Source organism: Lepidochelys kempii, chromosome 6 (assembly GCF_965140265.1).
Source record: "Lepidochelys kempii isolate rLepKem1 chromosome 6, rLepKem1.hap2, whole genome shotgun sequence".
In the NCBI taxonomy this organism is placed as follows: domain Eukaryota; kingdom Metazoa; phylum Chordata; order Testudines; family Cheloniidae; genus Lepidochelys; species Lepidochelys kempii.
In genome coordinates this window covers 72,446,889-72,460,929 of record NC_133261.1, presented here as the reverse complement: position 1 = coordinate 72,460,929, position 14,041 = coordinate 72,446,889, and the positions used below count along the sequence as shown (strand labels likewise).

The 14,041-nt window shown below is 42.5% G+C and overlaps 1 protein-coding gene across 1 annotated transcript; it reads right to left on the bottom strand.

Annotated features, from left to right (window-relative positions):
- Positions 1-1,855: 1,855 nt before the first annotated feature.
- OIP5 (Opa interacting protein 5) lies at positions 1,856-13,925 on the bottom strand. The gene is made up of 5 exons (XM_073348734.1): positions 13,599-13,925; positions 12,581-12,647; positions 11,079-11,201; positions 9,960-10,041; positions 1,856-4,171 (listed from the first exon to the last, which is right to left on the bottom strand). Exons 1-5 carry the CDS (start codon positions 13,903-13,905, stop codon positions 4,013-4,015), a joined length of 738 nt encoding a protein of 245 aa, XP_073204835.1. The 5' UTR covers positions 13,906-13,925; the 3' UTR covers positions 1,856-4,012.
- Between the last annotated feature and the right edge of the window lie 116 nt (positions 13,926-14,041).

The window sequence follows — 14,041 nt, the reverse complement described above, 5'->3', positions numbered from 1 at the left end:
CCCATTCCTCTGATGCTAGGCAAGTCATTTAAACCAAAAGCTTCTCAGGTGTACCCAGTTTGAGACACCTAGGTGCAAGGATGTCAGTCTGCATGGAAATCCCCTTCTCACCTCCACCTCCTTTCTCCGCTGGGGCACTCATTTAAAGGATAGTACAGATGGGCTCCACTACAGTTGTTGCTACACATTAGTGTCCTCTAACTTTGAGCAGTACCTTAAGCTTTACTTCCAACATCTCATTCAAGGCCAACCACAGCGACGTGGGACAACTGAATGAGCATGTACTATATAATCTGCCAAGGAGGAGCAAAATCCTGATCCTTACGCAGAGCTGGTGAGGCAATGGAACTATTGCATTGCTCCATGAATACTTGTCTCTCCGATGGCGTTATAGATCATGATCAACCACAGATTTTTTCCATCAAGACCACAGGCAAGAGCTGCCTTACCTAAGGTCTTCTGCAGGTAGACCTCCGCCACGTTTTCCAACACTAAATGTCATCAGTTCTTAAGGTGGTGGAACATGGTTGCAACTTCCTGGGAATACCCTCCTTGCCCTTTGGGTCTCTTCTACATCTTCCCCTTAACTCCACTGATCCACAAAGCCCTGCTCAAACTGAAATGAGAAAGCAGTGACCATTTTCATAGCTCTGATGTGGCTGAGAGGTGTGGTTCCCAATCCTGACCTGGCAACATGTCTGCCTCTTTGCTTCTCTCTAGTGACTACCCAAGGAGTTGAGCTCCATAACCCACCCCAACTTATCATCCCTGCACCACAAGGCCTGGCTCCCTTATGGTTCTCGGGCCTAAAGCAGGGATGTTCTCCTGAAGTCCAGGTCAGTGCTATTAGATAGAAAATTTACCCCACAAAAGACTTACCTGCAGAAGTGGAAGCACTTCCAGAAAGTGCACCCAATGCTCCATATCTCCTACTAATTCTCCTGTGATATCCACCCTCAGCTACCGCCTAGACCTGAAATTGCTAGGGTTGTTCTTGACTTTGATATTGGTTCATTTAGCTGCCATCACTGCACTCTACTTTGTCAATTGACGGTTTCTCGGTCTTCACATACCCTACAACAGCAAAATTTTTCGAGGGACTCCTTAACCTGTTGCCTTCAGTATGGGACCCCACCCCACCCTGGGACCTCAGTTCAGTGCCTTACACATTAAGGCTACATCTACGCTAGAATAAAAGACCCAGGCCATGGCTGAGCTGGATCACTTGACCCAGACCTGCTCTGCACTGAAAAGTTAGCTAGGTCGAGCTAAGTCACTTCAGGGCTGTGAAAATTTTCGCATCATTGTTAGGTCGACCTACTCCTCCCCCTAGTCCCTGTGTAGATGAAGAAGAATTCCTCCATCGACCTAGCTACCATGTCTTAGAGAGGTGGATTAACTACATATCAAGTGAAACCCCCTTCTGTCGATATAGGAAGCATCTATGGCTCTACAGCTGCAGAGTAGACATGGCCTAAGACAGTGGTTTTCAACCAGGGGTCCACAGACTGGCTATGATTTTCAAAGGGGTCCGCACCTCCATTAAAAATGTAGGGGTCTGCAAATAAATAAAAAAAAAAGGTTGAAAACCACTGGCCTAAGAGAAAGGGGATTTAGACTTACTCCAGAGATCAGATCAAACCTGCCTGATATACACATAGGCTGTAGAATATACCGGTAATCTGATTCTGCTGAATTTCAGCTTTCAAAAAACAAAAATTTTTTTTATCCCTAACAGTGGCAAAGATAATGCTGAATACATGAACAAAATGTAACTGACCAGAGGCTTCTCTTCCAAGTTAACAACAATGAAATAGTGGGTTGTGTCGACACCCCTGCTCCCCCATTAGGGTGCTGATTCTGAAACATGGCACTTTTTACAAACATTATTTATTTAATCTTAGCAGACAGGAGGTAGGACTAAAGCCCAGGGGAAGCTAACTGGAGTTACAGCAGAGATAGAGGGGACAAGAGACAAAAAGGGAGGGGAAATGGGGGGGGGGGAAAGAAGAGAATTAATCCCACGGTTAAGCATTTTTTCAAGATTAACGCTGAATGCAACAGTTAAGAGGGTGAACAAATAACTGAAAAATGAAGTTACAATATTAAGATCATACTCTATCCTTGATCTTTGGACAAGTCTATTAACATCAACTATATATTACTGGTAGTATAGCCTAGACCATAAAATAGATTTTGGTCATCTCCACTTCTTGAACAATGGCCAAGAAATTCCCTTATTCTTACACTAGTGAAGTAGTATACAGTAACTTTGGACCTTTTGTAATAAGGACTTCTGAAGTATTTGCTATTTAAAAGAGCAATTTGCTCTGAGAGGCTCTGACTACTGCTCTTATAGAAGAGGAAATAAAATTAAAATCCGCTACTATGAACAAATAGGTTGTCTGCATATTGTAGCTGTGTTGGTCCCTGGATAAGGGACAGACAAGGTAGGTCAGAAAATTATTAGACAAACTTCTGCTGGTTAAAAGTACAAGCTTTTAAGCAACACTGAGCTGAAGAAGAGCTTGGTGTAGCTTGAAAGCTTGTACCTTCCACCAGCAGAAGTTGGTCCAGTAAAAGATATTATTGCACCTATCTTGTCTCAAACAAATAGGTTGACATGCAAAATACATATACAAAAATCTCATGTTTACATCACACACCTCGTTTTTGACTTCACCTTTAGTTACAAATTCTGTTACTACTGAAAACTACTATGATATATTCGAGTATCAGCTCCTGTGATGGTTGTGGAGCACACACAATTTTACATCTTAAAAATGTAAGTAATATACAAGATTTGAATGTAGCACTAGTTTAGGAGATATTAAGTTCTCCTATTTCAGTCTGAGTACCTCAAAACACAGCTCTTGCTATTCTAGGTTATTGCCAAGTATTTGGCCTAACCAGAATGGATACTTCAAAAGACTTCCTATGATCAGTAACCAAAAAACTCCACATGATTTATTATGTAATAGCTGCTGATCCAGACCATTCTAGTATCATGGAGTGGGCTATTTTCCAGCAGTCCCAGACTCCCTTCTCTCATTTAGAAGTTTGCATTTTCCCTACATAGCTCACTTTTGAGAAAAATCAAACCAATCACTAACTGAAAAAGCATGAGGTACTAGTATTGCTGAGATCAGCAACTCAGGCCAGAACCAATACTGCTTGTAGTCTTTTGCTCGGCGTGGAGGAAAAAAAAAAAATCACTTAATGGAATTAAAATGAGCACGTAAGTACTTTCCCCTCTATGCCTGATACAAAATTTCAGGCATAATTTCCAAACATATTGGAGGCTTTAAAACATAAGTATGCCTTCTGTGGAGGGTGAGTGAAAAGGGCAGCTCCTTTTATCTTCCCAGGTATAGAGAGAAATAAGAGCTTCTACCCCCACAGCCAGGGAGGAAGAAGAGCCCTCTCGCTCTCTCCCTCATACACCCACACATACTTACTAAATAAATAAATAAATAAATAAATCAATCAATCCACAACAAGAGAAAGAACTAATTCAAGACTCAACAGAAAGACATCTGGATCAAGGCCTAGCTACTGTGAACATTTCCTCTACATGAATAGATATCAGGGTTTCAGCCCCCACTAAAAACATTGTATAATGGCTGATCTTGAATAACATCACATGGTAGCATATTTAGAATCACTCAGGAACTTAAAATCTTAGTTTCCAACAGCTGGTTTTTAAACCATATATTGCTCAGGAAGAACCACAGTACAAGCTGTATTACACCTCCAAGAGTGGAAGTTCTGCAAGGATGAGGTATTTGTTTTGAAGTCGCAGAAGGAGGAAACAGTTTCTTGCTTCTTAAAAATCCAGTCCACTTCACCAGTCTGAGCTATATTTCAGCAAATGCTTTTCACACATATACAAAGTAGCAAATTAGCTTTCTCTGACATTTTTCAGGGTGGTGGTGATTTCAAACCGCTTTGTTCACCACAATGAAGAAACCTGCAATGATACACAAATGGCTCCATATTCTATGGTGGCATATTAATGGCTTGACTTGATTCCTGCAAATCCTGGCTTTAGGCCAATTGTCCTTGATGCATAGCCCTGCTTGTCAGCCACATTGATTTGTTGGTTCAGTTCTTCCAGCCTCTTAATCAGTAACTCTAGACGCACGTGGACCCCCACAAGTTGTTCTTTCAGCTAGAAAAAAAAATTAATTAAAAATTAAGGGTAGGTAAAGAACAGTTATATACCCTACAGTAACTGTGGTTCTTTGAGATGTGTTGTCCAGATTCCACTGTTGGTGCACCAGCGCCAAAGATCAAATTATTTTGAACAGCAGTGTTTTTTGTAGCTGTGCCTGCACCCTGAGTGCCCTCTTGCCTCTTCAGCAGAGGGCATAAAGGGGAGAGCTGCCTCAACCACCCTTCACTAATAAGAATCCTATAACAGGACTCTGAATTAGCAGGGAAGGAGGGCCAGGCATGGAATCTGCTGTGTTACTGTAAGGTAAATAATAGGGCTGTCGATTAATCGCAGTTAACTCATTAAAATTAACTCAAAAAAAATTAATCGCAGTTTTAATCGCACTGTTAAACAATAGAATACCAATGAAATGTATTAAATATTTTTGGATATTTTTCTACATTTTCAAATTATTGATTTCAATTACAACACAGTATACAAAGTAGACAGGTCCTCACTCATGAATTGGAGAGTGCTTGGAGCTGTCGGATATCTGTCATAGTTTGGAATCTCTGCTGAGGGAGGTATGCTCCCACAAGTGTGAAATCTAATCACTTCCATGATGAACTCTATCCTTTGAGTTGGTGCAACTGTGGATTTATCTCTGACCTTGAGGCCCAGCGAGACGAAGATTTAAAAGACACATGAAAATAGCTGATCACTTGCTATGGGGATTTCCCTCAAATGAGCCAGTTTAAGTAGGGGTATGCCTGGATTCTTTGCCTTCTCAGATGAGCTGCCACCATGGTTAAGAACTTTAAAGACTCATGGAGCGGTGGAAAGGCCAAAGGGTAGGACCCTGTATTGCTAATGAGATGCTCCTATGAATCTCAGCTACTTTCTGTGAGTTTAATAAATCTAAGTGTGAAAATAGGCATCCTGAAGTCGAGAACTACACTGGATCCAAAGAGGGTATTATAGAATCTAGGGCAAGCATGTGGAACATGAAATGATGGATGAAAGCATTAAAACATCAAAGACAGAGAAATAGAGACCCATCCTCTTCTTTACTTCCTAAGCCCAATGGGAATAAAAGCTCTTGCCACAGAAATCTGGGGGCATTTCCTCCACTGCTCCCAGACATATGCGAGACTTGTTGAAGCAGGAGGTAGACTCCCACATGGGAAGGGTTCCTGAAGAGAGACTAGGAGGATTAGGAGGACATTGGAGCAGTTTAAAATTGGAAGTGATACCCATTGATGATTATCTGAGGACTAATCAGTCTGAGGTTATCCTAGCCTAGGCTTCTTGGAAGTAAGGCAGTTGCCAGGCAGGGGTGAAAAAAGAAGGATCTGAAGGTGGTCCAGACAGCCCCTTGACAGTTTCAGAGTAGCAGCCGTGTTATTTGAGCAGTGGAAAATACAGTAGGGAGATTTTATATACACAGAGAACATGAAACAATGGGTGTTACCATACACACTGTAACGAGAGTGATCAGGTAAGGTGAGCTATTACCAGCAGGAGAGAAAAAAAACCTTTTGTAGTGATAATCAAGGTGGGCCATTTCCAGCAGTTGACAAGAATGTGTGAGGAACAGTAGGGGGGAAAAAGAAACATTGGGAAATAGTTTTACTTTGTGTAATGACACATCCACTCCCAGTCTTTATTCAAGCTTAAGTTAATGGTGTCCAGTTTGCAAATTAATTCCAATTCAGCAGTCTCTCATTGGAGTCTGTTTTTGAAGTTTTTTTGTTGTAATATTGCCACTTTTAGGTCTGTAATTGAGTGACCAGAGAGATTGAAGTGTTCTCCGACTGGTTTTTGAATGTTATAATTCTTGACGTCTGATTTGTGTCCATTTATTCTTTTACGTAGAGAATGGCCGGTTTGGCGAATGTACATGGCAGAGGGGCATTGCTGGCACATGATGGCATATATCACATTGGTAGATGTGCAGGTGAACAAGCCTCTGATAGTGTGGCTGATGTGATTAGACCCTATGATGGTGTCCCCTGAATAGATATGTGGACACAGTTGGCAATGGGCTTTGCTGCAAGGATAGGTTCCTGGGTTAGTGGTTCTGTTGAGTGGTGTGTGGTTACTGGTGAGTATTTGCTTCAGGTTGAGGGGCTGTCTGTAAGCAAGGACTGGCCTGTCTCCCAAGATCGGTGAGAGTGATGGGTCGTCCTTGTTGCCAGTTTGATTCCTGTGGGATGCCCTAGATTGTGAGGCAGCTGAGGAAGAGGCAGCGGTTTACCTCAGGTGAAGTCTCTGCCTCTTTCTTTGGGTGCTGAAAATCTGAGAATAATATTGTGATAGACAAATGACCATAGAACAGCTGATGCTTCTGTTGCTCTCTCTTTGGTGCTGTATGTTCTAGTCCCCAGGATTGCAGGGTCACTCACAAGTCTTTCTGGGTGGGAAGTGCTCATCTGTGCCACTGTTAAACAGCTAGTTTCCCTCAAATGGGAGGTCCTTAATGGTAACTTAGACTTCTCTCAGGATCCCAGATGCTTGCAGCCAAGAGGACCTTCTTACTGTGACACCAATGGGCATGGTTCTTTCTGCCATATCAGATATATTTAGTGCTGCTTGAAGTACCAGGCTGCCTATAAGCTGACCTTCTGCCACTAGAGATTTTGAATTCTCTTAGGTCTCCTTCAAGAATTTATTGAGAAAGTTGGAAAGCTGATCTCAAATCAAAGAATCATATTTTGAGTAGCACCTGGTAATTTGCTGTTCTCATCTGGAGGCTCAACAAGTTCTTCTACCAGAGATCTAGTTTTGTGAGGTCCTTCTCTCAAGGGATGGATTTCAGCTGGCCTTGATGTTTAGATTTACTTAAAATGCCTATATTATCAGAGAGCCTGAAGTAGGATGCTGATAATATTCAAATCCCGTGGCTGATACCTCCAATAAAACTGATAGGAGGGTACTAGGTAAGTGGAACTGAGCCACGTGTATGCCAAATTATCTTGGCTGGATCAAGCAGTCCATCACTTATTTTAACCCATCTCCTTGAAGATGAAGTCTGCAGGATATCACAGTATCCAGCATCTCCACCATTCATCTCATCAGGTCTTGGAAGACTTGATCTTCTCAACCATTCATCTCATCAGGTCTTGGAAGACTTTTAGCTAATCCAATGAGGCAACAGAGGATTAACTGCTTCATATGGAGGAGCACAAGGATACGGCATGAGGTGGTTGTGCAGGAGCGTGGTGGTCTCCTTATATTCTTCCTCAACTTTCATGAATTGTGGCTAGGACAGTACTTGTGCAGGTTGGAGTTGTTTCTTTGGTGACAGAGCTCTGGCATTGTAGACTGCGAAGGATTCTGACTTCCTAGAATATGGTTTCCCAGCTGAGGGGGACAAGTATGGCCAAACCTGGTAGAGCAGTGGGACGGAGGGCACATGGGTGGATACCAATGGAGTGCTCTCTGCAGGACCCCAATGACTTCTTGACACCCTTCAGAGATTAATCCCTAGACTCCCAGCCCAATTCCCACTGTGCTACTCACAGGGGGTGGAAGGGGATGCTCAGGAGAGGAGGCCTGATGTGTTCTATTGAGAAAGACAAAAAGGAGTGAACCTTGGGGTGAGAAGTTGAGGGTTTGGTGATCACCTTTCCAAGTCTCTCTATAAAAGGTGATTCCACAGCACCAAGAGACCTTGTTTTAGGCCCAGCACTGAAGTTGTACTGGTGCCAAGGTGCTCAGACATTTGGTGTGGTGGTTTCAGACAGTACTGAAGAGGCCAGTGCTGCATACAGGGCACGTGGTGCTCACAGGTCCTTATGCTGAAAAGGAATCATCAGTCTGATTTCAGTATGGAGGTACTGAAGCAGGACTCTGATTTCAAGCTCTTCACAGAAATAGTCTTAGGAAAGGATCTCTGTCTTCTGCTTGGAAAGGGGGTGGTACCTGCGCTGATCCCAGGAGCGGCTCTCCTTGAAGCCCCTTTTTGGAAGTAGATGTGAATGTGGTGGACAAACAGAACTTAAAAGGTGGCTCAGGAGCTGAGAGTGGTGCCTTGGCTCACTGGGGCTCTGGAGGCATATGACTGACCTAATTGGTGAAGTTATGCCAGGGGTCTGCCGATCCAGTGAGGCTTGCATAAGCTTTTCTAGGAGAAAGAACTTAAGCCTTTCCTCCCTTGTCTGCTGAAGCACATTTAGAAAAGGAGTGGAACACAGAGCAGCACTCTGAGACGTATCCCCCTCCTAGGCAAATTAGACAACTAGAATATCCATTAATAATGGGCATTGCTGCATCACAAGATGGACATGTTTTCAACCCTGGTGATTTGATGTCAGGCATTTTAAGGTATTATATGGGGGTATATTTTTTTTAATAAAACCAGTGGGTAAAAGTAACCTACAGAATAAATAGTAACTATAGAAATGCGAAAGCTAAAGTCGCAAAGGATGCAGACACTAAAGGGGCTCCGTCTTGCAGCCACAGTTGGTAAGAAGGAACTGAGTGATGGCTGAGGCTTCTCCACCGTTTATGTCCCCAACTACAGAGGGCAATAAGACATCCAGGATATAGGTGCAGTCATAAAGGATTCTTTTTAATAACAGTGTCTGATCTCACCCAAGTGGACACCCCAAGTGGAATCTGTGTGGACAATTATTTGAAGGAGAACCTGAGATACCATCAGGTTACAACTGTAAACAGAGTCCTGCACATGTCATTATTTTATGAATGGCAAAGAGTCCATACAGAGTTCAATCCTATGATCATTCTAGCAACATCCCTTGTAAGCAAACCTTTCAAAAACATTGTTTGCACTTCTGATCAAATGCTACCATTATTTGAGCAAAACATTGATTGATTTCAATGGAAGTTTTGCTTGAACAAGGACCGCAACAATTGACTCTTTAAAGTGTTTAATGTGACCGTGGAAAACAGAATGTTCCCTATTCAGGTCACAGAGGGTACATCTACACAGCTAGGGCCAACCGACTCTGGCTCCTGAGGCTGTTTCGCTGCTGTGTAGACTTCCAGGCTCAGGCTGCAGCCTGAGCTCTGGGACTCTCCCACCTCACATGGTCCTAGAGCTCAGACTCCAGCCCAAGCCTGGGAGTCCACACAGCAATGAAACAGCCCTGCAGTTCAAGCCCAAGTTGACTGGCCTGGGCCAGCTGCAGGGGTATCTAGTTGATATGTAGATGTACCCAGAAAGGCCTGATGATGACTTGCAGGAGGAGAGAAGCCTTAAGAAAACACATCCGGCCCAATTTCATATTCAGACCAGAAAACAAAGACAAAAACAAAGGCAGAAGTGGTTTACAACTTAGGAGAAATAAATTTTGAAGAAAAAGGGATATTCAAACTAATTTAGGCCTAAAATATACAGGATTTAAATAAAAGACAGTAGAACCAAATTTTAGGGTAGCAGCATTTTTCTACATTTAGCACAGCCCAAACGTTGCAATATAGGAGAACATAGACGTCAATTAGATAAGACTTTGACTAATTGTTGTCCATCCTAAGTTTGATGCACAAGGTAAATGTCAGTGGTGAAGAATGAAATTTGTTTTTCTTCAGTTTAACAACAGGATGTTGACACAGACAAGAACTATAGGTTAAATTAAACCTGCTTGTGTTCCTTTAATCCCCTTTAAAGATAAGTTTCTGTCCTGTGCTGAAAGAACATGCACATCCATTTGTGTATGGGATTTTTAAGAATGACTGTTCTAATAGGTTAGTGTATTTGGGGTGGTGCTGAAAACTTCATTTGTATGAAATTTGCATTCCCCCCCATTTTAATACACACAAAATCACAAAGAAACTTTACTTTTCCCAGGTGTTCCTTTAGGCTCAATGCAGGAAAGTTCATCTCAGAGGCCTCTATTATGGCTTTAGTTTTTAAGAGATAACTGAAAAACAAAAGTCAAAAGAGAGAACAGTAATAAAAACCAGAGAAACATTCATTCTATAAAAAGGTACTTATGCAGAAATTAATCCAGGTGCCAAACTGTGACCAAAAATAGTCAATGTAATCATTAAATATTAAAATAGAACAAAGTTTTCATTTTCCTCAATTGTTTAATCTCTCTTTCACCAACTACAATTTATAGCTGCCACAGATAGACCCTCAGTCTAAAAAGATCACTTTTGCTTGACAACCAGCATGCTATTATAACAATCTATTAGTAAGTTTGACTCAATTCTAGTTAAGTGATATACAATTGTGATATATTTCTGTATTGTTAGGAACAAAACTTAGTGTTTATGACTAGGCTGGCTAGAAATGGTCTTCAAGCAATACAGACCTATTAGCTTAGATGTATTAATTTGGAAAGTTGCACTCTCTCTACTTCTATTACCCTTGCAATAGAAAGCAAGGGCCAAATAATTTCTCCAAGTTAAGAATTTACATAGATGTTGCAGGTGGAGTGCACAACGGTGGCTACATTCTAGCGGTGGTATAAGGTAGAGTAATATAATGTACATTAATCAATACATTATAAAACTTAGCCAGTATCATTCTAAACAAAAAGGATTGTAATGTTACTAGAATGTTTGTAGACGACAAGTTTAATGTGCCTTCTTATAAGCTTCTCAGCACTACATTAAAAAAATGTAGAGTAGACTGGTAGCTGAGGATTTTGCTATTTATGGACAAAGTAAGGACTTCCACAGGAAGCATTTTTGTTACTAGAATTCACACAGCTTTTGATTGACCTGCATTTATTACCAGAAAGAGAAACTATGAACAAGCAGTTCAGGGTTAGCTTTGATATTATCAGTTCTCAGTGGCAGAAGAAAATATCACCAACCTGCATTTCCCATTCTTGTTTTATACAAATCAAAATATATTCCTTATATTGGTACTCCCTCCCTTCCCATGAAGGGCTCTGCTCTGGACCTAATTTCTAAGTCGTCACTCTCCATCATATTGGTGTGTACTAACCAGAGGATGCTGTTCTTGAAAAGACAAAAGAGGCCTCGCAGATGAACCAGGGCAGCAAAGGCAGAATACAGGCTGAAGCCCACCATTAATCCACACGAACGACAGTACAATGCATAGTAAGCGCTGAAAAGAGAGAGGAAAGGTTTCAGTAGAGCAGAGGTTTCCAAACTGTAGTCCAAACACTGCTTACTGGTGCCATCAGGCCATAACAATACATGTATTATTACTTCTCCATATAAGCAAGCACTATAATAGGAGTCCCATAACCTCTGTGACAAAGTGGTGGGGCAGATGGTCCACAAGATTGCCTTTAATACAAAGACTGTTACCCACTCAAAAGTTTGGAAAACCCCAGAAGCTGAGGTTAAAATATGAAAACTGAAATCTAACTTAAAAGGTCAGTTCAGGACACTCTGCTGCTATTGAAACACATTATTTCATTTAAAGAGAAAATAATTTCAGACAGACTTAAAAATGAAAACAAAAAATAGAAAGATGCACAGAGGAAACTGAGGTAGGTGTAACATCATCAACTCATTAGCTATACAACCATTAAGTTTTCCTTTTTGTCTTGTCCCTCCTACCCCATTAGAGAAGAAAAGCTAAAAATGGCCACAAGAGTGGTAACAGGTAAGAATTACAACCTGTGCAAGATGCCTGTGAAAAATTCACTTCCTCATGGGGAGTAGAAAGCAAGTGCTATCACCTTTTGCAGAATACAAACTTTGCTTTAAAAAAAGTTTCTAACACTTATAATTGTGACAAACCTTCCAAATATGAATCAAGCACAATACAGACACAGGGCTGCCTCCTCAAATCTGCAGACAGCTCAAGCTGCTTCAGCTACTCAACTTTGAAAGTTGATTCAAACTCAGTTTCTTATTTTCTTCTGTGAAGTCTAATAAAAACACTGTAAACCATGCTTGACAAAGATACTCTCCTCTAGCCACTTCCCTTTCTGCAGAGTTTTGATTAACTCATTATTTCCCTCCCATTAGATTCACCCCATAATAGGTAAAGAAAAAACATTATCCTATCTAGGTGAACCAGCTTCTACTGATCGTTTAATTCACTACCAGCAAAACTTGTTCACTTTCACTATTAAAGAATATAAAAAGACTTTCCATCTTAACAGGTATATAAACCTTTATTTTTGATAGAGATTGCTTCCTTTTTTGATCCCCCCTCACCTCAAGGGTAAAGAAGGCAAAAACTTAGCCTATATTCCCCCCCCCCAAAAAAAAAAAACCCACTATCTATTTACAAAGGCTTTCTCAGTTGAAAAAGCAGTGGACAGGTCCAAAACCAAACTAGATTATTTGTCAATTCTATGAGACACCTCTAAGAGGGAGCTGGAGGGATTTTAAAAACTTATTTTCTTCTGGCACAGAGACATTTCTAAAATTCAGAAGCAACACATTAATGCCTTTCTGCTCTACTTGGTGACCATCTCAAATTGAGAACTAATACCAAAAGCAAAAAGCAACATCTGAGGTACCTACCATCCTAGAAGGGCTCCTTCAATACCGACCATTAAAGAATCGTCCAAAACAACATCATTTGTGACTTCTGAGAAGATAAACCCATAGATAGTCATACACCACTGATCATTCACCAATACTTTTATACATTCCCCGACACTAAGGTTCTTAACTTTCTATCTTTAGGCTTGGAAAGATTTATTTTTGTTCTATATTTATTTTAATGGGAAAAAAACATTTTAATCCTAGTAGATTTTTTTAAATGTTTGCGTCGACTTAAATGTTTGCATTAATAGAAAATTTAAATCCTCCAATGCTGTTATTCAGACTATGTGACTGAATCCCAGATTCAAATATGTTTTGTAATGTTTAATTTGTGTAAGCATAATAGAATACGGACTTTTTGCTGGAGCCACCCACTAGCGCAAAAACGGGTGTATTTAAAGACTCATGCAATTCCACTTTGCTCTAGTGAGAGTATCCTGTATTGGAGCACAAGGAAAAGGGAAGGGACAGCTCACAGCTGGCAGACAGATCTGAGTGGGAATGAAACTAACAGGCGCTGGGCGGGGGCAACGTGAGGGGAAGGGAGCAGCTTTACTGTCACTTATGTCCCGAATGAGTTTTTAGAGGACTGCTGTTTCACTTGCAAGCTGAGTAGAGCTGAGAGGGAGTTACTGTTTTTATGTCACTTCAGAGCAGAACTGAAACTGATGCCACGTTTTATGAAGTCTCCCAACATTTCGTGCTTTCCGAGCACGCATTAGGGCCATTTGGTGGTCCAGAGAAAACAAGGAGCTACCAGACCAGCTCACTCGGGCGGGGATAGCCCACTGGTTACGCTGCTCTCCATGGAGAGGATGCTAGGCCCGCCCTTAGATCACTGAGGACCGCAGCAGCCGCATCCCTCTCTGGAGGGGCACGTCAGAGCCAGCGCCAGGTAGCCCTGCCCAGCCCAGCCCACGGGGCTCCCACAGGCACTCAGGCCAAGGGAGCGCTAGTGAATCCAGGCCCAGAGTCTGGCTCTCCGGGGACTCACTGAAGCAGACGAGGACCCGCAGGCAACGGTCCTCCTGGGCGCAGAGGTGCAGCGAGTCGCCCAGCACCGCGCGGCAGCCCCTGCAGTGGAACAGGGCGCACTCCTCCAGCCGGAGCCCTCGGCGCAGCAGCGTCCCGCCGCCGGGGCTGTTCGGCTCCCGCTGGGGCTCCCCGCCGCGCGGCATGCCCGCGTCCTCCCGCGGTGGGCGGCCCCAGCTCTGCAGAGCAGGGCCCGGTCGCTCGAAGGTGATGGCGCCGTCAACCTGAGGTTCCTGGAACAGGCGCTGGATGCACCTCCGCACTGCCATCTTCTTCTTCTTCTTCTTCTTCTCCCGCGGTGCCCGACCTCCCGCTCCCGCCCGGATTCGAACCCAACGCCCGCCCCCTTCCTGTTCCAATTGGAGGACTACCTATAGCTCTGCGCTCCGATTGGACGGAATACAA